Raw genomic sequence first — 26,963 nt, 5'->3', positions numbered from 1 at the left:
ATAAATCTACTCCAAAAATCTTCACTAATTCAACAGCAATTGTTTTTAATGGCTACATTTCCATGTATGTATGAGTGTAATTATGGCCTATAATGTGAGTAAGGCATTACTCATTGTAAGAGTTTTTAGGACCAGTCCATTAATGTTCTTATTCACATTTTACAAATGGCAGTGGTTAGCACAGTTGCCTCACAGATTTCCCCTTCCAGATTTGAGCCTGCTGGCCGGCAGAAATATGTGCACATATGTATGAGGGCGAGCGTGAATGGTTGTCTATCTACAATTATCAGCAACAAGCAACAAGTCATCAGCTCTACTTTACATCGTCATTATTTTAACCATCTTTGATTTGATGTTTCACTGATTGTTGCTTATACATACTGGATACATACATAGTGTAATTTAAAAGCTATGAAATTAACATCTTTAACCCTATCCTATGTTTGTGTTAAGATTTTGCTTTAAGCTTCAGTAAATAAATGGCACATCACAGCGTAATCCACAACTCCATAAAGCTACGTCTAAATGGCATTTTGTTACTAACTGTCTAATGTCATTAAGAATATTTTAATAAATATCTTTAACATACTAATATTGAAATAATGCTGTAATCATTATCATAATATAAATGTTGCCCACATCTTCCTGCTTTAGTATAATTACAGTACAAAATAACGTGAGATGAGGCTCGTTAAGAGCTGTGATGACATACAGTAGGAGTGACTAGTCATAGCAGAAAAAACACACACTAGTGTTGCTAATAACAACAGCAGTGGTTCAGTTCTGTTTGAGTGTCCCAGTCAGCCATGAGAGTGTGACAGTGAACAGGACAAACAGAATCAAGACGCTGAAACTAAAGCAGCTAAATGGATTTCAGCCATCATTCATTTTATTCTTTACACCTGTGTTTTTCCTACTGTGACATGTCAAAATGTCTGCCATGCAAAATGCCAACAATGCAAGGAGCTCAACTGCTGTTTAAGTGTTTTGCAGTATCGTAGTGTAATGCTCTGATGTAATGACCTACATTTTCATAGAATGTGATTAGATTTGAGTGAGCTGAGCTGTTGGTCTAAATCACATTTAAACCATCATAATAGATGGACAATTTTGGTAAAGATATCTTCACCTTTTATAATGTTGAGGTTTCACCAAGACTTTATTCTTGAAAGTACCAAAATTAAACTTTATAGACTGATGACATCTTTACCATGATGAAATCACCTGACTTTGCAAATCAAAGTTTTTGACCCAACTCTGTCATCACTTTCTCCACGTGCTCTGCCTCATCACTGATTCATAGATGTGGCATGAAATTAATTATTTCTTCTAAATCTGTGAGCACATGATTCATGGTAAGTAGGGTTGCTGTGAGAGACGTTCTCTGCTCTACAGTTTGGGGTCGAGGTTGATAGATATTAGAGAAATCAAAAAGTGTCCAATAATTAACCACAATGAAACTTATTATGATCAAACCTCTGAGAATAGTGTTCACATTATTCTTATCCTTTAATCACAGTAAACCCTGAAGAGCAGCACTTTTATGTGTGTGCTAATGAGGAACATTATCAAAATGGCTCTATTATATCAAATTTCAAATACATTTTATATCTCTCTCTCTCCCACACACACTCTCACTCTCACAGACACTTTCACACACGCACATCCACCCACACACACACACACACAAACACTATAACAAACATAAATATAGCTGCTGGCCAAACAATTTGAGCAATAATGTGCTTCAACAGCGCTTTTAATTGCATGTTGGTTAATTAAGTCTCCACACTGGATTGCATCCTTCGAGCTAATGAAGCAATTCCAAGGTTAGCCTTGTTCAGGTATTTGTTGACAAGCATTAAAATTAAACATCAAGTATATTTTGTGTTTTGTGTGTATTTGTCTTTAGAACAAGCATATGTTTTTTTTTTCATTGTGCCAATCTGGATTCAACATCAGTGATTTTTGGAACGTTTATATTAATATGAGCACAGTAGAAGCCTACACTAGGGTTTTATTGGATTAGTCTATTTCTATGGGGAATGAGTGGCAGTCAGGGCAGGCAGATGAGGAATCAGCATGGCTGCTGTTTGAGGTGGCATGGTGGACTGGTGGATGAGCGTCGGTGAAGAGAGAGCTGGTGAGGCAGGCAGGCCAGCTGCCAATCAGCTTTAACATCTGTAGAGATGTTTGATGAAGTTTGTGACCAACATGTAGACCTGTTCTGTATTTATACTGTGGACTGAGTCCTGCTCAGAGTCTCAGGAACCATTTCTACTGGCTGAATGACAATATTATTTCATAACCCAGAATATGATTATGGTGTCGTTTGAACACTGGAAGTGATTCATTAGGCTAAACGTTTCAGGGAAAATTAAAAGGATGTAGAATAACTCATAACAAACCGACAAAGAGCAATGATCAGCCTCACATGTGACTGAATGTGAATTATGAGTGTTTCTTGCTGACAGACAGATTCTCCTACTCCCTCTGACTGTAGTTGTATCCGTTACAAAAATTAACATGAAAACAGTCCAATAAATAACAAAAATTGTCTGTTGTTGATGTTGTTATGTATCAGATCAGTCTGATCAGCTGCAGCATCCAATCAATAACTGATGTCCAATAAAGGGCGTGTCAGCTGGTAAAAGACTTCCGTGAAGGATGTATCCTTGTATCCTCTCATGTATCCTTGCTCATGGCTCCTCAGGACAGAAATAAGAGCTTTGGGGCGGCCTGACGGAAAGACAGGAAACTCTGGGGAAAGGAAAAATACAAGAAACACTAGTGAATGACAACAAGAACAGCAAGCCAAGACAAAGAGATCATTGAGTCGAGTTGATTCATTATTTGGATTAAATCAGAGTTTGATATTGGACAATAGTTTAGGTAGGGGAACTATAACTCACAGTGTCAAGAACATATCTTCAAATATGTAATCTCACATTTTGAGATACTGATTCAACACTAGAGTAAAAAAACCCAAAGCAGAAAGGGATTGCACCAATGCCAGCCTGGAATGCAGGAAAACTGTAAAATAAATAAATAATTTTGAAAATGGTTGACTGTAATGTATTGTATGTTGAATTTATAACAAATGGTCTTAAATTTGCAAACACATGTTTTTGGTTATGCTCCTTTAACACAGCCAGTAAAACTAAGTAGTACCTGCATCAGAGGTAGAAACATTCATTCAGCAACCTCCACTTTCAAGTCACACACTTGAGAAACCAAATTTAAGGCCAAGTATTTTCTGTAAATCAGAACGTAGGTGTGGAACAGTTTCGGCAGCCTGGCTGTGTTTGGGCAACAGGACATTTTATTGTGTGTTTCTAAATTTGTGTTTTGCTGCTGGCTGGTTGAGCGGTATCAGGCCCAGATGGGGCCGTCCCTCTCTGTCTCTCTTCAGGCCCATTAGTGTCAGAGTCTGGGTTTTCAGCTGGTGCCAGCACCCATCTGTTTCTACATCCCCTGTCCTCCCACGTCTTTTTAGACCTGCCACTGCCACAAGTGTGTGTGGAGGAGGAGAAAAGGAGCTCACGGTGACATAGACAGCTGACAACAGAATAAAATGTGTGTACCTATGTGTGTGTGCGTGTGCGTGTGCGTACCCAGAGTAGACCTGGCGATGCTCTCACTGCAGAGGCAAAATGTTTGAGAGATAATGTTTAGTATTGGAGAAATACTGGGGCTGTGCCCCAACTGGAATTTTGATAAGTTGAATCTGATTTGATGTGCTAGTGGTTCCTGTCGTGTTATTCATTCATATTTTTCATTTAATGGATACACTGCATCTGGAACATGATTTATGGCCTCCACCATATGACAGTAACTCTATACTGCTGTCCAGACCAGAGTCCACAGCAGACCAAATTACTAAAATAGCAACTCGTGTTTTAGTGTCTTTACTTCTCATAGGGAAGCCCCCTGTTTTTCATTATCTATAAATACATAAATAATGACTATTACAATCTATCCAAAGTAGCTGATCCAAACCAAAATCCTAAAATAAGTGGGGTGTAATGAAGCGAGTTGGAAATAGCCAGGCTGAGCTGGCTTGACAAAATCTAAAGCCCCAATCAGAGATGGCAACTATCACAACGGTGGTTATCAACTTTTTCGTGTAGAGGTTAAACTTTAAACTTCAGATTTAAACATTACACTCAAGACATGCATTTAGGACTGTCGCTGTCCATAATGAGGGATGAGAGGAAATCATAGTTATTGACCAAATCAAAGTGAAATGAATTTTGTTTATTGAATATTATGTGTATTTCATTATATGATAAATAGATTAATCAATTTTCTAATTGGCACTCTATTAGCTGCAAAACCAGCAGCAAATCAGAACAAAGCACAAAAACATAGTCCAAGATAGTCTGTAGTTGCCTTCATCGTTCTTTTAGTATATGGAGGATGTGCTGTGTAAAATGTAAAATGTTAATATAACCTGAATCATATGGGGAAAAAAGAATCTTTTTTGCATCACCAACTGAAAGCATGTAGATACCTGTGGTACAACAATACATGTATGTTGTGTGACTGTAACTGCACTGCTTTGTCACTCATAGTGATACAAGAAATGAAAAGAACATACCTCGTTAAACCATTAGTCTCACTTTGTAGTACACCCCATAGTAAACCACTTGTACACCACTCCGTCAAGGGTCCGCTACGCTGTTATCTCGTGTTATTTTGAGGACACTGACTGGCATGTTGCTCGACTGATAATACAGATCAACGACTTTTTGGTAGCAGACCTGCTGAATATCGAAAGGATTAGAGCACAGTGTGGGATTTGATATATAAAGTGCAGAGGGGTGAATGCGTGCCTGCAAATACAGGGTTCACAAAAAGTTAGGGATATTCGACTTTCAGGTGAAATTTATGGAAAATGTAAAAAGTGAATGCTACAGTGATATTATATCATGAAAGTAGGACATTTAAGTATCAGCATGCAATGGTAGTTTCTTCATCTTAAACAATTTATTGAAAGAAAATCTAACAGTGGAGGGTAAACGAGGGTAAACGTAAAATTGGGATGTGGCCAAAGGACGTCCACTCCTCTCCTTTCTGTGACTGTTCCAGTCTCTGTATCTCTGTTGCAACCTGCTGATGACACTCTGTGACCCTCTAAGCTCAGTGGACACTTCTGTCTGAGGACCTGTTTGAAGCCTCCAGTGTTGAGGTGCTGCTGATGGTGTCGTCTTGGTCTCATGATGTCAGAATGTGAACAGCACGATGAGGAGGACTGTTAAAATACCAATTCTAACTGAAGCAGGAAATGTATTGGTGGTGGTTCATCCTGAAATTTCACCTGAAAGCCGAATATCCCTAACTTTTTGTGAGTAGTGTAAAATAGTGCACAGGTGATTGACTGCAGCTGATGTGGAGGTGGAGATGGATGTTTGATGGAAAGAGGGTGTTCAAGAAACGTCATCTGGATTGTATGTCCAGGAGAGAAAGAGAAAGAGGAAGAAAGACCCAGGGATGGATAGACTTAGAGGCTGTGTTTAGATTAGCCTGTGTGGATGTGCTCTAGCCGCTGGAGTTAATTTTCTGCATAGCTGAGCACTGAAAGCATGAAAAACAGCTGTGTATTGCGCTGTACTCATAAGATAGAGCAGCACTGCAGGATGCTGGAGGGGTTGTTTGACAGGATCTGGATGCCCTGAGGAGGTTACTGCAGTGATGCCTTCACAGAGGCCTTTGGTATCCCTTCACAGTACCGCGGTGTGTGCAGAGGTACATGTTAAACAGGGTCAGCGAGGTATTTGGCTCCATTTCTTTTACAATTATTAAATACTTGTGGCAAGCTGAGAGCACAGGATATTCCACTTCATTCATATCCTGATGTTTGACGATGGTTACACACAGTACTTTAACTCTTCAGAGTCTCGGACCGCCCGTCGGCATCAAAGACACAAACACAAAGAAAGCAAGCTAAACAGTTTTAATGGGAAACACAAAGGTAAAATTAAAAGTGTAATTTTACCCCAAGACTCTGGAGGGTTAATTGTAATAATAAAGTGAGACAAATAATCAAAGAGCAGGATTGGTGAGATCATTTTCAATTTGAAACGCAGATTTGACATCTGAAAGCTTTTGGTCAAGTTTCAACTTTATTGTCCTGCATTACAAAGCAGTTAACTCAACAGTAACACATGCTCCAGCTACCTCCTGATAACATGTAACATTAGATACAGAACACACAAAATAAACAGGTTGCATGACATTGTCATAGTACAGCAGAATCTTTGAAATCATGTAAAAATGTAAAAATTTCAAGCAAAAGTGTATTTCAGCCAGCCAAGTTGTTATGTGTGCAGAATATGTACAGTTTTGATATTTCGCATCTAAGCTCTGACCTTGTCACTCCCTGCAAGAATGCACAGAGCTCAGCACAGCAGAGATTGGGGTTTGACAATAACGTCCCCTCCAGGGTAAGTTAGTCTCAAAGCCCACAGGTGGATGCTGGGGTGCTTATGAAATGGCAGCAGTGAGTTTTCTACGTTGCTGAGCAAAGTAGTGAGCCGATCACTGAAGGCTTAAATACAGCACAGTGCCCTGTGTGGTTTTGTGAGTAGCAGTACACTTGAGATAACATTACATTACACTTATTAATGTGACACTTTTATCCAAAGCAACTTACAGTAAGTGCATTCAGCTATGTAGATACAAACCAAAACCTGCAACAACATCAAACATCTATCTGAACTCGCATGCCAATCCTCAAAATGATTGCCTTGATGCTAATGGTGTAGATGTGTCTAATATACACTGTTTCTCATGCAATTAAGTTTAAAACTCTTGAGAACTGCTTCCATTTGTTTTGCTCGGTGAGGACTGGACTGTATATGCAGAACTATACAGAAAGAAGCTTTAGGCGGGTTTTATTGTGTCATTAGTTTTGATTTCTTTGACACAAATGTTTTAACCTTTTTATGTTGGGTTAGTGTATTGCAAGAATATGTCTTTTAAAAGTTCCATTATACAAAAAAATAGATCTAATTGTGATTGAAAACTGCACAAATCCTCCAGCATTTGAGAAATATGTTTTAGAAGTGACAACAATTCTGTTTGAAATGAGTTTTTTGGGGCTTTTGGGACATTTTCACGGATCTGGAAAAAATGGAAAAAGAAAAAAACTACCCTTCCTTTGTTGAGGAAATTTTTGTTTTTTCTAAGCTTTCTTCACAGATGACATCCTGAAATGCCACAGCAGGAAAAACATGCATACATGAAGTAGTATGATAGAAGCTATTCTCCCAGTCAGAGTATTAAGATAATTCTGTCGAATTTGACTTCAGCTGATAAAACTCGGCCCAGGAATGAAACAGGAAATGAGACAGAGATGCAAATGGAACATCTCAGATTAGAGAGACCGTGTCACTGGCATGGAGCATAGCTATGTCAGTGTGACTTGATAGGCTGAGCACAGTTACAGTTTAGATGGAGAACTTCGATGGGTATTTGAAATCACTGAAGGCATAAACAGTTCCTTATAAGACGGCAAAGAAGCGTAATTATGTAATGCACATTACAAATTATATTACAAAACTAGGTCTGTATTGTTTTCTGCAAAGGTAGTTATAACAATCATTGTTGGGACATTTGTCTCAGTCCGTATGGCAGTCTGTATATAGAGCTCATATATACTTCATATATAGCTTTGTGTAGTATCAAGCTACCAGAGATAAAACCATAAACCTCAGACTAATCTTACCACATTCCTTGTATCCTCTTGATAGTTTTAGAGTTAATCGTCTTGTATGGTACCTAAACAGTTTTGACCGAAATGACTATAATTTCACATATAGTCAAGCGCATGCCGTCTGAACAAAATCTCATTTACAAGACATGGATACAAACGCGAAAATAATAAGGCAGCTAATCCATTGGCTCAGAGTTTGAAATGCCTGCCCTCTAAATCAAAACCCTCATCGACAACACTGCTTGTAGAAACAGTTAATCTACCAATCAGAGTTTTGGATGTGGCAATAAGAATGTGGCCACCACAAAAGCCAAACGTGCCTCTTCTGATTAACTTCAGCTCAGAGGACCACTCCGTCACAGAGTAAATTACCTATTTTGACCAGCATGATAATAGTGTGTTTTTCGATCTTCTACCTCAGTGCTTAAAGGTTTCAGGTTTAGGCAACTATAACTACCTGGTTCGGGTTAGTTCTATATAATGTACAGGTTTCCCCCAGGAAATTGATTAGTTGAGATGGTAAGCGCGTTGACTGACTAATACTTTGCAGCGTTAAATCCGGTCATTGGAAAAGAGACCAGTTTGGAGTGTCAGGAGGAGACAGATGTGAACTGCACACTTTATCCTCCCAACATCCAACCCAACCCAATCCATCATCCCACCGATGTAATGTCATTATTCGCAGCACCACAAGAGCTTGCTTGTCAGAAACATTTAGATACAAGTCATTTTAAGCATTTGATCAAGTTGCCTACGTTGTTGTTTTCTAGTAAAGACAGTCTTAACCTTGTGAAAGGAGCCTTGGTGTCACTTTCTCTTGTGAAAGTGGGATAGGGAAAGCAAGAGTGAGCTTTCAATTGGCCTTGTTTGACTGATTTTCTTGCTTTCATTTTTCCAGACTTTAAGATCTATGTGTTTATGTTACAGACATTTCTGTCACCAGAATTTTAGTTCATTTCAGCATAATGCAGTAGCTTTATTACTGCATCAGGCTGCACTGACTGCATTGACTGCAGGTGGACACAGGTGGGAAACCTGTGCAGAGAGGCTAACAAATGCACCGGTTTGCGCAGCATTATTCATGAACACCTGTCCCACTCAGCTGTATATTTTAATTGGCTGCGACCCTTAAGTGTCCTCCAAGGACCTGGGTGGCATCGACTCCTACTTGGTTTTGAGCAGTGGTTATTTATAGGTGCTGACTGCAGGATTCTGACTGCTCGCCCAGTCTACTACCTCATAAAAAGCTTCAGTATGTTCATAAACTCATATTAAATAAAAGCGCTAAATGGCTTTAAACTTGCAAGGCACATCGGGAACAGGGAACCCATAAAGAAGTTATATTTTAAGGAGTTCTTAGAACAGGCACCTGTTCTTGTTCTTTGCTTTTTGTTTTGGTGATACAGCATTATTTAATCACAGCTCTTCATGTTTCACAAAGGTTTCCTAGTCCAGACTGCTCAGCAGAAAGCAGATCAAGTAGAAGTTGGTGCTGTTCTTGGCAAAGAATGATCAAGCTTGTTTATTACCTGAATCCTTGCATGATATTTGGCTGTCACTGCTTCTCTTGATCCAGGGATTTTAGTGGAGCTGAAAGCCTCACCATGACTCTCCTGGAACTACTTCTCTCTGCATGTCTTTGCTGTGGCCGACAGGAACAAGGACCAGGAGGAAAAACGAGAGGCACAAAATATGAAAATAAACCAGCTGGTGTTAAATCTGTAGGTGTCACAGAGGCTGTGGGTTTTCTGTCAGGCACTAGTATTGATTCATTTATGGCATGGCTGATTAGGATTCCGATATGTTACACTAAATATCATGTGTGGTAGGGATGTGCTGCCACATGAAGATGATTTTATTTAAGAGATTAAATCAATATTTTATTGAAAAAGAGCAGTCTAATCTATTTAGTACTGACTGATGTTGGTAGTGTGGTGCAGCAGCTTACATACAAGAGAGCTTTGCTGCTGCACTTATTCTCCCTCTAACAGTACATATTTGCTAAATGATGTAACGTCAGTTCTGGATAATGCAGAGGGTTATAGTTTACTGCTGTGGCTCCGTATTTTCTCTTTAACAAAGGGCCTGTAAGACTTCAGGGGAGTAAAAAATGAATCTGTCTCCTCTTTTCCTCCCTTGTACTCATTTGCATCACTTCCCATCATTTCTTTCTCCTCACCCCTCTCTACTGTATAAACCTAACTCAAACATAACAGTAAATCAAATACTGTTGCAGCACATGTCCTTATATCTTAGTACGCTTTCTGCTATGTACTGTAGGAAATCATATTTGTTCAGTGTGATAGAAATCCAGTCTTTTTATATGTTCTTTAAAGAGCAGACACATACTGTGTCAATAAATGCAATGTCAATACCTCATCCTTTTTTGATTTTCTTAAAAAAAACAACAAATTTTTGTACAGAGCTGCTTCACCCTGGTTTTTATGTCCTTGTGCACGCCGCTGCAGTGAAAAGGGTCTTCTTGTGATGACAACAGCTAAGACTATGCTTTGTGTAATAGAAAATGAAAAGAGAAATGTCCTTAGTCAAGGTAAAAACAAAATTAATGGTTCAGCTGCAAACTTTTTAGCCATGTTTTCACTTTTGCCAGAACACCAAAAGCAGTTTAAAGTAAATAAGATGCCATTATGATGATCAGACTTAGTCATTACAATTTGAATTTAACTGTTTTTTTTTTTTCATTTTTCTTTTCTTTTTTAAATAAATGGCAACAAATTGATTTTTTTAGCAAATATAAAATTCATAACAAACATTATAGTGTATACTTAAGGTTCATTATTCACTGGCATGAACACATGGGAGAAAGTGCTCTTTTAAAAGTCAAATCTCCTTAAAATGATGCACACAGTAACGCTCCATACACAGCACTCTGGTTATTTCATCGTTCACTGCTTTGCTTTATTGTGTTTTAGTCATTTTCTGTTGTGTTATTTGTTTTCACTGTCACATGGCAACACTGCTGTGCACATCAAAGGTGACCGAAGACAAATGCTGCATACTATTTGCATGTGTGTGTGTGTGTGTGTGTGTGCGCGCTTGCATAAAAGAACATTGTGAAGCGGACATTTTATGTTTGTGTGAACCTGTGTACCTTGAAGAGTGTGTTTGTGTGTGTGGTATACGCCATTCTCCACGGTGATGTCAGACCCCAGGGACCTCCTGTGGACTCAGCTTGCTATTTGACTGGCATGTTGATGAGAAGCCTGCAGCCACACATTTCCTCCTCTGCTCTGTGGGTTAAAGGTGATGGTATCAAACCCATTTGAAATTTGAAAATTTCTATTTTTCATTTCAGATTTGCTCAAAGTCCAACTGAAATTGTGAAAAGCAATTTGTGCAGATAAAATAATGTAAATTGGTCTTTTAATTTATTGTTAATATGTTGATATATGACAGCCCTGTCCAATTTCAAGTGGCACAAGTTTGATGTGGAAAGTTGAAACCTCTAGCTCGCATACACTAAGGTTAGGCTGGCTTTACATTGAAGTAGGAGCCGTCATGTGCCCAGTAGTTAAATCTTTGAAATGATGACATCAACTTTGGTAAAATGAAGCCACAGTCTTGACACTAATGAGACAAATGGTACCTAATGACATTCCACTAGTGTCATCTCCATTATTAGCATGAAGATATTTTGCCTGCCAACTCTGGATTTATATTTTGTAACAGAAAAGAAAAATGCAATTTGATATTAGTGGGAACCCGTGTATACTTACATATGTATACATGTTTAGTGATGCATAATGAGACTATCTACACTGGAGATGTGCAGCAGCTCTTAAAAAGGCATAAAAAAGTTCTTATCCAGGTACCACAGTAGAAACTTTACTGCCTCCACAGTCTTTTGATCTTCCCACACACAAACAAACTCGCCTGAAAACAAAGATAAACACACACTCACATGCAGATGCAGATAAACACACACAGACATACATACTCACGCAGACTTTGCTCACACCCACAGTTTAGTGGTGTGTAATGAGACCATCTTATACGCTATTCAGACATGCACTAGCTCCTACCAAGGTGTTGTAGTTCCTGCTTTCCATAATTCATGTCTCCTGTCTGCAGTGTCTTTTAAGGAAATGAGGGCAGATGAATAAAGCCTTCAGATGGAGAAGCTGATGCTATATTTTAGGGCAGTGAGGTGGTTTTGGTTAGAGAGTCAGTTGTTTGACTCCTAATGCGTGCTCATTTGCAGCTGTGAGTGTATGAATTCTGGCAGGTGAAAGTGTCCTTCAACATCAGAGTTTACCCACTAGTTGTCGTGAGTGTTTGTTGTACTGGTCATAGCAGTTAACAGCACCTGTATATTTCGAGATAAACCAAACAAAATTATTTGCACCATTATAAAATACTCTGTACATTATCTTTTGCTCCATTCGGGAGCTGCACCTTCCAAAATTTGGTGAAAACCTATGTGGCATGATTGAAATGTTAGAGGGCATTAATGTGAAAAGAGGGACACAGAAAGGACACAGGAGCGACAGTCAGTCAGTCAGGCATGAAAAAAAACATCAGCGTTTACTCGGTTCGTCCCTGTAATAATCACATAGTTATTTACAGAAAGTTTATATGTTGGGCAGGAAATCCAAAGTGCGGGATCATTTTGAGATCATATCATTCTGTAATGAAATAAATCACAATGTTCATACAGTCTCCTTCCTGTTTTTTCCACACATTCAGAACCATTATTGTTTTTGCCAGCAGCTCGCTATGGCCCTGTGCTTGTAAAATGTATGTTTTAAAGGCTTATTAGTATGGATTTGCATTTTTCTGTAATGCAGTACAGTGTCAACAGTGTTACTCATAACAGTCTCTCTTGGCCCTTAAACTCAAATCATTTTCTAATGCCCCCCGAAAATGTATGTTTGAATCATTTATATATATATCATAAAAGTGTCATAAAAGCTAGTCAACTAATGGCTTGAACTGTTACTAGGACAAGGAAAATCTTTGATTAGAGCCGCCCTATGAATTAGTGATTTTAATGATAGAAAATTTTTGTCTGTATGTAAATCCTGAGGTGTATTAAAATACAGGTCATGACAGTTGTGAATTTTGGAGAAGATGGAGAGTCCTCTCTGGGAACATTGCGGCCGTACAAAGATGAACTGTCAGACTCATGAGTGATGGCCGTTCAGATTCCAGCATTGAGTTGACGATGCATTAGCTATTGAGGTTTGATTGTTGCTGTTTAGTTGGTTTGGCAGTTTATGTTAAAAAGGCTATACCTACCAGTTATATTAAATGGTCTGGCATGCAGTATCAAAAAAGAGGAGAAGTAGTTATAAAATGTTTTGCAAAACCCCAGGTAGAACCATGTATTCACACATTGATGAGTGGGATAATTGTATTTGTCTTCAATCAGGGATTGTCGGGAAAACATGTTTTTATGTATTATGGTCCAGGAGTTATGAGTAAAAATGTGAAGTGCCACAGGGTAATGCTATTCACACCCATAAACTGAGCGGCTTTTTCATGGCCCATAGTTTAACTCCAAATTTCTATAGTTTTTGAGACATCCTGCAAACAGACAAAAAAAACATAAACATAAGGATATATTCTTCAAGAATAAGACCTTAAAATGAGAAAAGTATGTATATATTCTGTCTCCACTATGCTTAATAAAGGAGTGTTTTTGGCCTGATTTACAGTTTTACTTGAACACCTTCACTTATCTACCCCTCTTTGAATTTACTGTTGTAATCACTGTGACTCAATTTGTGCTGGCACATCCTTTAGCAAGGCTCTAAGCTGACGCAATGATAATTACTTAAAACCCTCCCATTTGATATTTCAGACACTTTCCCGATGGCTCCAGGTGGAGCTGTAGTCTGAACGCAGAAGTACATCAATGATTCTGCAAGCAGAGGAGCCCTTTAATTGATTTGGTGTGATTTTGGAATCCAACGCCATCAGCAGCCGCAATCACCTGCGGGCACAATTCAGCTTTTGTCAAGTTCAGAGCAAGACACGGCCTATTAATATAATGACAGTGAGAGCACAGAGTGACTCGGACATCAAAGCACAGACACACACATGCACAATGAAAGGGCTCCACTGGAATTCTCAACATGAACTGTTTTATGATAATGTTCAATGTTCCGTTGGCAAATGAAACCATGCCTGCTGTTGCTTGTCAAAGTTTCATTCTTCACTCTGTTGATGATGTGACAGACCCATCACAGCTAATTTAGAGACACGAATGATGACTATAGCTGTTCTCAGTTGAACAATATGGATCAAAGAGAGGTATCTTTATATTCAGATGCAAAGAAGCAAGCAGAACGTGACTAACTTGAACTGAGATTGAGAAACGAATCATTATTTGCTGCTCATTATCTGTCCGCTCATTATCTGTCCTTCTCTTGCCCTCTCTCAGTAAATATCAGTGATGTCGGGCATCTGTGTCTGGGAGGAGGCGTCGTAAATAACAGCCGCTGAGAGCTATGGCGCTCAATACAGGAGATATGAGAGGGAGTAGAGGAGCTATAGGAGGCGAGTTTGATTAATGAGCTGGTGTAAAGGAATGAGTGGGGGGTAGATTGATCCATGGCCACGCCAGCCATTCTGATATTCTTTTTCTTTTACAACAGTTTCAAGCTCTGCAGTCTCCATGTTGATCGCTTTGTAATTACAGTGGGACTATCCTCTTTCGCATTTTTAGGTAGCGGTTAGTAGCAAGGAGGTCCAGAAATCTCAGCCATTGTTCCTTTAGTTTGGAGTTCATTTTTGTGGTTATTCACTCACACGAATGAATAAATTAATCAGTAAATTACAAAAACCCTTTTCAACGTATCCTTATGTAAAGACAAGTTTATTTGCATAACCCACAATCACATACAATATCGCAAAGGCCCAAAACAGCACAGACTCCCAACCAAAGAAACAGTCAAACAAAAAAACTGATCAGCGCAAGCGTGCTCTCCTTCGACGGCCTAGTGTGCAGCAGGAGCTGTGGATTGGAAAAGGTAATTACAAAAGATTAATAGAAAATTCATAACACTAAGCGCAATACAAAAATCAATAATCAGCAAGAGCATTGAAATCCATCTAGAACCAATGTAGTACCAAATTTCGAAGTCCATGGAAAAGCTCCAATCAGCTGTTTCTGTCCTTTTATTATTTTTTCATCTCCGAGCATCCCCTGTCTAACATAAATCAAACATAAAGCCACAAGCAGGGTTTAAAGACTTTTAAAGGTTTTTAAAGAATTGTATCCAGGGGCTAATTGGGCAGAAAAATAATTGGCTAAATATGATGAAGCCAGGTTAGTATGGGGAATGTGGGGAAATTCACCCATAGAGGAATAATGGCAGAGCATGAGAGAAAAGATGTTCCTCATTGAACTTTCGTGAAAGCTTCATATGTGGTGAAATCACAAAAAGAAATGCACTACAAATTAGTTTCTTAAGCTCATATTGCAGATTTTGGGACTATTTATTCTAAAAAGACTACATTCATATGCAACTGCAGTAAATGGAAAACGTGTGTAATTATGTTTTAGTATATTCGTGTATTAAGTTCAGTTTTCATTAAATAATAATTCTTTAGTTTCTGAAAATAGTGACAAAATGCCTATCACAGTTTCCCAGAGGTGACATCCTCAAATTTCTTGTCTTCCCAAAGGTATTTGATGAAAGGTGATTATAAAACAGAATAAATCTGCTAATTTTCATATTTTAGAAGCTGAAAATTGTTGATTAGTCTGTTAGTTGTTAAACTGTTCATTTAAGCTGCCCCTCATCTTCCCACTTCAATGCACATAACACATCTCTAAGGTCACATTTCAATCATCTGGCCTCACAGACTTCACAGATTTAGCTCAATGTGACATTCATCAGTGTGTTTACATCTCAAGCTCTACTTAGTATTTGTTGGCTTGAAAATGCAACTGTTGTCTGTCTGATAAAAATTTGTTGACAGGTCTGTTTTGAAGTCTTCCACATCAGATTTTGCTTTGTTGCCTCCTCACTAGCACAGTCACAGTGATAACAGCTAAACGTTTCTTTGTATCCATCCTGTCACTTTTAGAGAGCCAGCATCAATCTTTCTCTGTGTTCACTTTAAAATGATAAACAGCTATAGTATAGAGGTCTTATAGGCATAATGATACCAATCTCATGGAGTGACTTACTGAAGTATGATGAAAGGATTGGCTCAAAAGAGAGAGGGACAGAAAAACTGCAAGGTAGTTACAGTCTTATACTGATCTGTTCATCACTGCAGTGTAAATCTTTTCCCGCGCACATACTGTCTGTCACATTGTCTCATTTGTATTTTGCACACGCCCTGCAGTGATATGTGCGTACAGTGTACGTGTGTGCAGGTGGTCTAAGGCATTTATTCAAATTAAAGAGAGGAACAAAGAGTGAGAGATGGATTGGGGAATGGGAGGATTAACGGAGATGGTTTGGGCAGAGCATTGTGGATGTTTTCCTCTGACTAATCCCTGTGATTGATGACTTGGCTCCATTAAGTCTCTGTGTTGGCGGCCTTGTCAATTACTCATTAATCCTTCCAAGTGTTTACTTCATTTGGTCTAAGCTGCTTCTCTGTGTCCAACTAATATGCATGTGTATGCTCACACACGTGGCAAAACAGTACACACAAAGACACTAGGGTATGTCTGTAGAGAGGAAGTAGTCTGACAGTTCCTAATTCTGGAACAGATTTGAAATTAAACTTTAGATGTTTGTCAACCTGGGTGTTCACTGGGTGGTCATTTTTTTTAGCAGTAATGACTATCGGCCCTTTGCTCACTGTATCTGGCATGATCCGGGCAAGGAACACAAGCCTCTGAAATTATTTAATGCAACAGAGATAATAAAAAACTTGATTCTGGGTCGATGGCTTTCAGTTTAGCCTGTGTGGTAGAGACGTAATAGCAAGTGGTAGGGGATGGTTCATGTCTGCTAGTTTTTAAGTTGCAAAAAGAGACAAAAATATCTGCCGATGTTCTACCTGTGCTGCAACCACCTTTAATTCCTGTTTTCTTTTGTTTTGGGGACAATTTTTACAAGTAATTGTAGTTTTGTTTCTTAGATTGGACCTTTAGCAGTTTCTTAAAATTGTAGCAGTGAGCATAAAAGGTCTCTGACAAACTCCCCCGGCTAAAATGCATTTTGAAATGCTTATTTCAGTCTCTGAGGTTCAGTGAAATTCATAAAACAATAATAAAACTAAAAACCTCAGACCACCAGTCACTGTTTCATTCCTTGAGCCCAAACAATAAAACCATATTGTCGCTGTGTTGTATTCTGACTGCACTGTGTACTGTGAAACTGGCACATTGTGGTTCTACTTGTGACACATGCAAACTCAACCGATGAAAAAAAGAGCGCACGTGATTCCTGCGTCTATTCTGTGCCCTCGTTCAGTGTTGGGGAAACACTTCATCGACAGTCTCACAGGCACGCTCCCTACCGGTTACACGCTTCACTTTCCCCCCACAGGCACAAACACATATAACTGACAGATGGATCGGACTTTGAAAATTGTGCCAACGCTGCACAGCATCGATGGCTATGATCCATTCAGACCGCTGACAGATCCGCTTGCCTCCCAGCCGCACTCGGATTTTCAACAAGCCATCAAACAAACACATTCCAGTTTTGTTTCAGCTCGTTTGTTCTCTAGAGCACACCAGGCCTGTCGTCACTACCGTCACTACCGTCCCTACAGTTCCTACAGTTCAGCTGGACAAATACATGGTGAACCCACAATGCAACAGTGCTATCAAAGAGTCATGAGTTCTTTTAATCCCCTGACATCTTAAGATACAAAAATACAAATGGAGTCAAAGTGTTATTACCCATATGTGTAGGCTTCTTCAACTTCTTTACTGCATCAATGCCATTGTTATTAGAGCCAGAAAATCCAAAATTTGGGCAAAAAGCGTCTTAGGCAAAAAGCAGCAAAAGGCATAACTGAGTGATGAGCCAGGACATCTGTAAATCAAATACATCATGACGTCTTTTTAATGGAGCAGCAATTTTCAATACTGTCACCAACAAAGTCATTACAAGTCAACTTTGCTATAGAGATGTTAATTGACAATGATTTGGGATGATTAGAGAGATGATTTGACACTTCACCACAGTCTTCCAAGATCTTTGGACGCTGAGTCTTATTACTCCTCTTTCACACATATGAATTTCAAGTTTAAATGCTAAAAGAGTTTGCATGCTTGTGTTGAGCATGTAATTTACACACTGCTGCTCCAGGTAGGCTATGATTTTAGTGCAGTGCCACAATACCAGCAGATGTTAAGTAGCAATGTTTTTCATACATTGTTTTTCTTATTCAAGTCCCAGAAGCCTGTTATAGAGTAGAAAAAAAACTGTTAACCGCAACTAACAGCTTTTCCTCCATCAACTTCTTTTATGTTGTTGTGGAGTAGAAAACAACTGCGCTACCTTTTCATGAAGAAAACAAAACAAGCTGGATTAGATCTCTCCAAGATGTTGCTGTCATGTGTCAGAGGACATTTCTATACATCAAGATTCTCACATTGTGCTGCTGGGGGCCTTGAGTCTCTGAGTCGTGCTGGGTGGCATCAGCATGTCTTCATGGTTGAATTCACAATGAATGAATGGATGGCACCCTGTCGCGTCTCCAGTGTTTGAGTCTGTATGTGTGAACAGGGCATTAGACAAGATGCGTCTTATGACACTTCTGCAGTTGGCTTCAGCATTCAGCCATGATAGGTGCTGCTTGAGGTAACTGTGTGTGTGTGTGTGTGGTTTTTGTGTGAATATTTGTCTCTGTTTGGGTTTTGCCGTCTTGTGGAGCATTCAGTGCATACAGGAATAAATTAATTCAGAAACTGGTTGGTAAAAAAGTGTTTGAGTCAGTATGATGCTCTCTGTTTACATGTCGGCTTATTTGTTTAAGTGATAGGATCTGGATTTTCATCTACTTAATTTATTAACGTTTGATGCAAGACCTAAACATGTTCACTAGAACAATTATTTTTCCAGCCATGTAATATGATACTTTCTTTAAAAGCATAATATCCCCAAACTGTACACAAACTGTAGTTTTCATTTTAGTAGTAGTCATATTCACGGCAGAAGAATTTTGTTTCTCATTGGGGTGGGTTGCAGAGGATAGACCCAAAAACAAGATGCAGGAGGCAGCAGGAACTGAAGAATAACTTTAATACTGAGGCAGGTCAAACAGAACAGACCTTACCCTGGCAAAACTGAACAAAGGATCCAACAAGACTGAACTGAAAACCAGGACTAAAATACAAACTGAGCTGACGAGGGAATAGGGAAACTGGTGGCAGGAGAGAGCAGACAAGGAGCTGGGAACTGTGCAGTGATAACAAGCATGATGCAGGGCAGGTATGGAGGAGAGGAATGAGGAACAGACATGCCCACACCACACACAAGGACAGACCATATTTGAAACAGCAGAGTATACTAGCAGTACATTCTGATTTGGCTCAAATGTAGTATGTTATATGCAGTATGCCAAAGATACCTGTCGTACTGATTTGGAAAAAATCTCTAGTATTCATCCAGTCTAGCTTGCCGTCTGTGTCCCACAATGCAAAACGCTTATAGAACAGAGACGGTTCAGAAGCTGCTGAATATTCACTCACATTAGATCCACAAGGCCAAATTTAAAAAGTTTGTTCCAACCGTCTTCAGGCTGCTGTCTTTTCTGCTAGCCTATTATCTTACTATAATCTCCCATAGAGGTTAGCAGGTTAGCTAACATTACTTCCATGCCCTTCCAATACATACACAAATGCATTTTAGCACATTACATCATCTAATGATTCCTATTAACTTTGTAGATTTGCTGTTCCAATAGAGTTTGCAGTATGACAAGGGCCATTTGATACACACTCTCTACATAACCAGGGATTACGGTTTCATGCCTCATGTCTCATAAATCATTTTGCATTCTATAATTTTCCTGACACCAGGTACTCTTAAACCTCCCACAGCATATGACCATGCATTTCCAAGTGTGGAGATTGGAATGCTCCTACAGCTGGGCTGGGCTTCATGCCGTCAGCTTTTGTGTATAAAATGGATTGCCTGGACTCTTGTGAGAGCGTATTGTTTTTTTCCGCTGCACCATCTGAAAGCAGTTTACCTGCCGTTGCCATTTCCCATTATGCTCAGCTACATATTCCATTATTTTCCCAGTTTTGCTTGGTCTGCTTGCAAACAGTGCGGAGCTACATCAGCCCAGTGTCACAATCAGCACTTTCCTCCAGGGACAGCACATTAAGACCACTGTACCACGGCTGCTTAGTTGATTACCACTGTTTCTTATTCACAGGAGGGAGCAGCCTGTTAAACCCACTGCCCTCCCTCAATCACCTCCATTCCTCTCCATCTTTCCTTTTCTCCTTGTGTGTCATGTTGCCCTAACTCCCCTGCACTCCTACCTCTCATTGTATCTAAACACAGCAGTTACATTTCTCAGACCAGCACTATGGTAAAGCCTGTTTGGAAGTATAAATCAAAGAAATGCTCTGTAGAAGGTTGGTAAAGTGCCTAAGAGAGAGGCCAATGGGCCTGGATTAAACAATCAACCAAATAAAAAAAATGCCCCAGTGATTTCAGCTGAGCTGATTGAGATTGTGCATGTTGTTGTGTATTTAGAGCCTTTCTCTGGTTCTGCAGTGATATTATCATCATCCCACAGAAATGTATATTCTCTTCTACAACAACAAATCTCAACATAAATATCAGCTGTGAGTTCCATAATATTCTACTCTGCTTTGTACTCCACATTATACAGGAGTTATTACAAGAAATCGATATACTTTAATGTTTTGTACTAACGAGAAATTACGTGTTGATGTATGTCAGTCAAACTGTGATTTTGGAAAGCCAAACAAACTAAACTATGAGAATATTAAATACTTTTACTTTCACTTTTAATACATTTTCAGGAAATTTCATTAGAATTTCTTTTTTTGTCAATATGTGCAGCATGTTCAGTCTGCAAATGGTGCAATCCTGCATTTTTCCAAGACCCCCCTGCTGATGTCTGATGGCTCAGAGGGAAGTGATACAAGGAGATAGCCTTTGTCATCAACAGTGTCAAAGTCTTGACACAATAATAAAATCAAGAAGACAGGCAATTTTCATTTCTGACTTCCTGCTGTTTCTGGTTTTGTGTGCTTTTCTGTATAATTTTCAGTTTCTTGTGTATTTCTGTCTGTCAGCTTTATCTTCTGCCTCTCTCTGTGAGGAAAGGCCACTAGCAGTGTGCCTGATCACATGTTGCTGAACTTATCTGGTGTATACTTTCATCTCTATCATTGTACTGATGCTTCTATTAAAGAGAGGAGAAGGTGGAAGAGGTGATGACAGGCATTTTGTTCCAGTCAGTGATCTTCCGTGCCGACAAGGTTTTGTTGACTTAGAACTAAAGTTATTATCTCTCAGCACAAATCAGGATTGTGAAATTGAATCAGTTTGATTGTTGTGCCCAAGGAGATGGGTATCCTCTGCAATTCTCAGCACTCTGATACGTAGTAATTTGAGTTGGTGCTTGCAGCATATGTTAATAGTCATTTCAACAGAGACATTCACTAGTTCCATGCAAGCAGTGTAGGAAGTGACACTGATAGTGTCAATTGTGGATCACTTTTTCTTTTTTGATTCCTGAGGGACACTGAGCTATGCAGAGAAGTCTTTGGGCAATATTTGTGACCATTTTAGTCTGAAATGAAAGAAGGTCTTGCGTGTGTCTGTGTTGTACAGCAAAATGATTGTTTCATCATTAAGAGCTACAGCTCCATTCAGTCTGATATCTCCAGACCACTGGGCACATGGGAATACATTGATCTGCAGAGGGATCGCACATACAGCAAGCTATCAGAACGCAATGAGGCACAGCTAGCAGCAATTTTCAGTAGAAATGTGTTTGTTGTGTGTGTGGGTGTTTGGTCATCTGGGGTTTTTTGGTGGTGCAAAATCAACTCAAAAAATGGTTGCTTCTGTGTAATCTTTAATTTTGCTACACATTTAGTGGTCTTTATCACTTTAATGCCCACTGTTTCAACCTCACACTGTGCTTTTATCCATGTATGTATCCATGTGGGTGTGTACTATGGCCCTATAAAATCAAATTAAATTGAATGAAGTTTTTGATTTGTGGGTATGATTTGCTTTTGCACACTGCACTGATGTATTTTTCTGAGATATACACATTTTTGATGTCTCTCATGCCTCTCCTCTCCTCTCCTCTCCTCTCCTCTCCTCTCACCAGGTGCTGAAGGGCAGTAAAAAGCTTTGCCTCTCCGTGCGATCAGTAGGACGCATTCCAGGGGGCTATGTCACCAACCATGTTTATACCTGGGTTGACCCTCAGGGTCGGAGTGTGTCGCCTCCTCCTGACCTGCCTGAGCATCGGAGCGCAACCCTTCGACGAACTGACAGCCAGCGACGCAGCAATATGCAGTTACTGCAGGAGGGAGACGAGAAGAAGGTGAGGATTTAAAAGAGAGGCAAAGCTGGAATAATGCTGTAGCAATGATCAATGTTTTGTTCTGCTAATGAAGATCAAAAAGTCCCACTGTGTCTTTGAACTCTGACTTTACTCAACTAGTCCTGTACATCCTGTGCACACTATTACACTGTAACTGCCAGAGGATGTTTTTGTGTGGTGTGTTATCACGTATTTTTAGAGAAATGTGAAAGTAAAGGTACCCCAAAGCTTTTGTTTAAATCATTGTGATCTGACATGGCCAAGAATTAATCTGCTCAAACATGAATATTAACCTAACACTTGACTGGACAAAAGCTCCGAACACTCGGCTTTCATCAGTCCTTGCTTTTAGAGAATTGGAAATAGTGATTGCTCTGGAAACATCAATTTCTTTCCTAAATTACCCACAAAAAACAGTGTTGGAATACATTTTAGTTTGAGACAACAAATAGGCAGCAGGCTGTAGAATCATTCTTCAGTTATATTTGTTATGCCCAACTTTAGTGGCTGGTAAAAGAGTTTAGTTTGGTCATCACATTACATCATCATCTGGTTCCGACATTTTAGACCAGGGTGACTTTGATGGCAGTCTGGAAGAGTAAAAGTAAATGACATTACTCAGTGATGGACAAAAGATGATGAACACTGTAAAAGAAATCCCAAAACTTCAACAATAACAGTAATTAGACCTTCAGGCCCATAAAACGCCATCCTGTCACCATCTCATGACCTGCAGGGAAGGAGCTGTCAGAGCTGTTTGAAAGATTTATTACGCTAGAACTTTCAATTTTTCTGCAGCTAAGAGCCACACATTAATCTTAACAGCTTTGCCTCCATTAATACAGGCTGCAGTAAGCACCATGCAGATAATGTTTAGAAAATCTTACTCCAGTGTCTAGTCGATAGTTGGGCTGTTTTAGCATATTTGCTCTTTGAAAAGAAATGAATATCCATATCTGATTGTAGGTACTTTCAAATACTTTCAATGTTATTTAGAATAAAAAAAAACTACTTGTCTGATTGAATCAGCATTTGATGGGTTAAATGTGGGGATCCTGAAATTTTCAGGTGGTCTTTATTGACCCAGAGAGAAAATCTGGGTCATCTGAACATTTCAGTGGAATTGCCTCGAGCTTTGTGCTTTAGGGGCGATTAAACAGCTGTGCTCTGCATTCAACAAACTAGAACACAGTGTCTTTGATACAGAGCAGGAGAAGGTCATAACTGCTGTTGTCTGTATTTTGTTTCATGAGGTGCAACATGTTGAACATTTTGTCTGAAAGAATTCAAAGCACCAATCATGTCAATAATAGTCTCACAATGAATGAATGTCTTTATGTTTTGATTACAGGAAATCCTGTCCAGTTTCCTTCTGTCGCTATATGGTTACAGCTATTGCTCTTGATTATCATGAGATTAGCAAGGAGAAGTGACACGCCGTGCTAATTTCATTATGAAATGTTCAGTATAACTAATGATGTGATTAAATGCACTTGACTTCTACAACAACAGCTCCATGAATGCCACCTCAGATTCCATTGCTTTAAAACAGAGACACAAGACTACTGGGTCTCCTTTTACAGAAAGAGCATATTGAAGTAATAGCATGATAACAGTTGATGCCAGAGAATAGTATGAGCCCTAAGAGCTGCTATGTGCTGCCAATAAAAGAAGGATGTGTCTGGTAATTAAAACTAGAATATGAATGCGTCCATATTCCCACTGAGCAAAGGTGGCTGGCTTACCTCCAACAAGCACACAGTTGTTATTAAAAAAGAAGAGCCGCAGTACCATATGCACTGAATGAAAGTAAGATTTGGGTGCCAGATGCCAAATGCACACCAGTGGGAAAGTAAGAGGGATGAAGCTGACATTGTTTAATAGAGATATTTGCATATGTGTCATCTTGTAGTTGCCAGAGTGCAACTGATTTTCCTTTTCAATCTTGGCAAGAGACAGCTACATTAGGAGTAAACCAAGTAAGCAAGGACCTTATTGTGATGGAAGAAAATACATCTTAAAGTTTGGCACGGCTACAGACTGACAGTGTAAACTTTGCTTTCCAAATTTGTATATTCTCGATTAGACGCAAAGGTTTTAATATCATTAAGATGGAATGGGCATCTGTGCAGTTGTTTAGTTTAGGGTATGCTTTACAGGTTAAAATTCTGACAGAGCCTGGAATCGATAGAAAAAAAGTGGTTCAGGTGGTTGAGAGGTCTTAAGTAAACATTTGGAAATCATCAGCATGTAATATTGGGATTAATGAATTAAAGGAGCTAAGGGCCACAGCAAATAGCTGCAGAGTTAAGGAGCACCCTTGATGAAATGACCCAGAGGCTCCAAACAAAGAAGAGCAGATTATATCTCCTGGAATCACTGCTAGTGTGTTAGAATAAAACACTTTCATCAGACAAATGACCCCTTCATCAAACCATATAGCTGCTGGAACAGACCAGAAATAGGCCCACAGGCTTTCATAGATCAAGCCCTCGGACAGCAGCTAGGCGATGAATATATATGTGGTTTTATATATATTGCAGCCATAGTTACTGTAGTGTATGTTGAGCAGTGATCTTACTTTATAAGAACCAAGATGACCCTTAGTAAAACTGGTATTATTAAAGCAAAAATCTAAAAATGTATAAATGTATATGGGTTATGGCTAAAATAAGTTTCACAGCATTCACAGTGACAAGAGGGCATGATACCAACACAAGAGTAACAAAGTTAAGGTCGGATTTTAGCAGCGTTTTGGCATGTTCATATATCTTGTAAGAATCATTAGCTCCCTGCAGCTGGATGTTTAATTGGATACTATAGCACAGATACTGTTTGTTATCCAATATTTCCAGTTGGTGGATTATTTGAATTCAAACACTGTCAGATGTTGTCCGCTCTGCTTATCAGGGGGAGTGACACGGATGAGCCTTGTAAAAAAAACTGATTGACCAATTCAACGAGTCATTCCTCCAATCAGAACAGATTCAGCCTCCTCATTGATGGCTCTGAGTCACCACACCTAAGTAGCTCCTGAAGCTCTTTATTTTGTGCCGGCAAATCCTGGCTCAGAGCAGGACTGTCATTTCTTCCATGTGTTGTGTTTCACATCTCCATTTCTCTGCAAACAGCCCGGCACCACAGGCAAATCTGGCAGCCTGTCAACACAATTGAGGCCGCAAATGTCATTTAAAATGTTGATATTTAAGAAGTGTCTGGTTCACACAATTTTTGGATATTTAACCCTTGCTTCTACCTATTTTATCTATTTTCTGTGTCTGTCTTCAAAAGGTCAACTTGGTTTTGGACGACGGCCGGTCTCTGGGTCTGATGATCCGAGGGGGGGCAGAATATGCTTTGGGTATTTACATCACCGGAGTGGACCAGGGATCAGCAGCAGAGTGTGGAGGGCTCAAGGTATCACCTCAGTCTATCTTTCACATCCTGTTTCACACACACACACACACACACACACACACACACACACTGTCTGCATTTACAGTATTAAGAGTTTTTTGCTCATTTTGGATTCTTTCAAAAATATGTGGAATATCATCAACTTCATAAAATCTTTATACACTAACACACATTATACTAATACCACCCCCTATGGCTTGCATACAACAAGCACGCAAGAGGATGAGAAGAAACTGTATATTATTATTCTCTCAACGGCTGCATTTGCATTATTTTGCCCTTGACGTAACATTGGAAACTTTGCAGTCCAGGATACGTACAGTCAAATCCAGACACTATAAGTGCTGGACAGAAGCTCAGAGCTGCTGCATGTATTGATAGGTACAATGATAAGTAGTGCTTAACTCATAATGATTCATCATTGCAGGTAAATTACTGTTTATTCCATAAACCAAACCAGACACACAAGCAACTACATACGGTAGCAACATCTCAGCAACCCTCTATTCAAAAACCACCAGACACCTTTAAACATAGCAACAACCCCAAACTCCTTGGCCACCACTCACTAATGTTCTAGCAGTCAACTAATACGATCTTAGCAACCTCACAGTAACACTCCAGTCACTTGGTAATAGGGCTGCAACTCACAAATATTTTCATTGTCAATTAATCTGCCAGTTATTTAATGTGTGCTGTAAAGCCATCAGGGTGCATCAGCACTGAGCCTGGTTAGATCAGATCTGTTATACTATTTGCTCTGTCTAATATACAGACATCTGTGACCAGTGGGGACATTTGTTTAAAAATAAGTTTTCATTGAATGTGTCACAGTGACATGACAGCACAGATGGAGTTATTCCAATCTGCCACTTTCTTTGCTTTAACCCTTTATCGGGCAAGGGACCATATTTGGTAAATCAAGTGGGAGTTCAAAATGCCGCCCCTTGCCTCACCATGAGGCAGTAGAACTACGAGATTTCTCCAAGCCAATCAGCAACAATCAGGCTACATAACAGACCGGCAAGAAACCATATATGGTAACTTCATTGAAAGTCACTTCAAAAAAGTCTTGTAATGACCACCGGTAATGGTCTAGGGTTGAAATTTTGAATTTTTAAGTATTTCAATGAGTGCCCCATAGAGGGTTAAAAACTCATGTTTCTGACTTTAGGCTATTGTCTGTCAAACTGCTATTCCTCTTCTTCACCATATGGGCTGTCAGCAAAATAATTACTTTAAGGTGTTTGAACAAATTAGTAAGTAACATATGCTTTTTGTTGGTTATATTGTGCTGCTATATCTATTTTAAATTTAAATCAGAACGTCTGTTGCTGTA

At 39.3% G+C, this 26,963-nt stretch overlaps 1 protein-coding gene across 1 annotated transcript in view; it reads left to right on the top strand.

Annotated features, from left to right (window-relative positions):
• whrna (whirlin a) overlaps window positions 1-26,963 on the top strand; it is a 112,365-nt gene that overhangs the window by 31,548 nt on the left and 53,854 nt on the right. The window contains exons 2-3 of the mRNA XM_070850833.1: window positions 21,989-22,207; window positions 25,499-25,624. Coding sequence (XP_070706934.1) covers window positions 21,989-22,207; window positions 25,499-25,624 — 345 coding nt within the window. The remainder of the gene's footprint in view (window positions 1-21,988; window positions 22,208-25,498; window positions 25,625-26,963) is intronic.

This window comes from Pempheris klunzingeri, chromosome 19, assembly GCF_042242105.1.
Source record: "Pempheris klunzingeri isolate RE-2024b chromosome 19, fPemKlu1.hap1, whole genome shotgun sequence".
In the NCBI taxonomy this organism is placed as follows: domain Eukaryota; kingdom Metazoa; phylum Chordata; class Actinopteri; order Acropomatiformes; family Pempheridae; genus Pempheris; species Pempheris klunzingeri.
The sequence above is the reverse complement of the archived record's forward strand: the minus strand, read 5'-3'. Positions and strand labels throughout refer to the sequence as shown.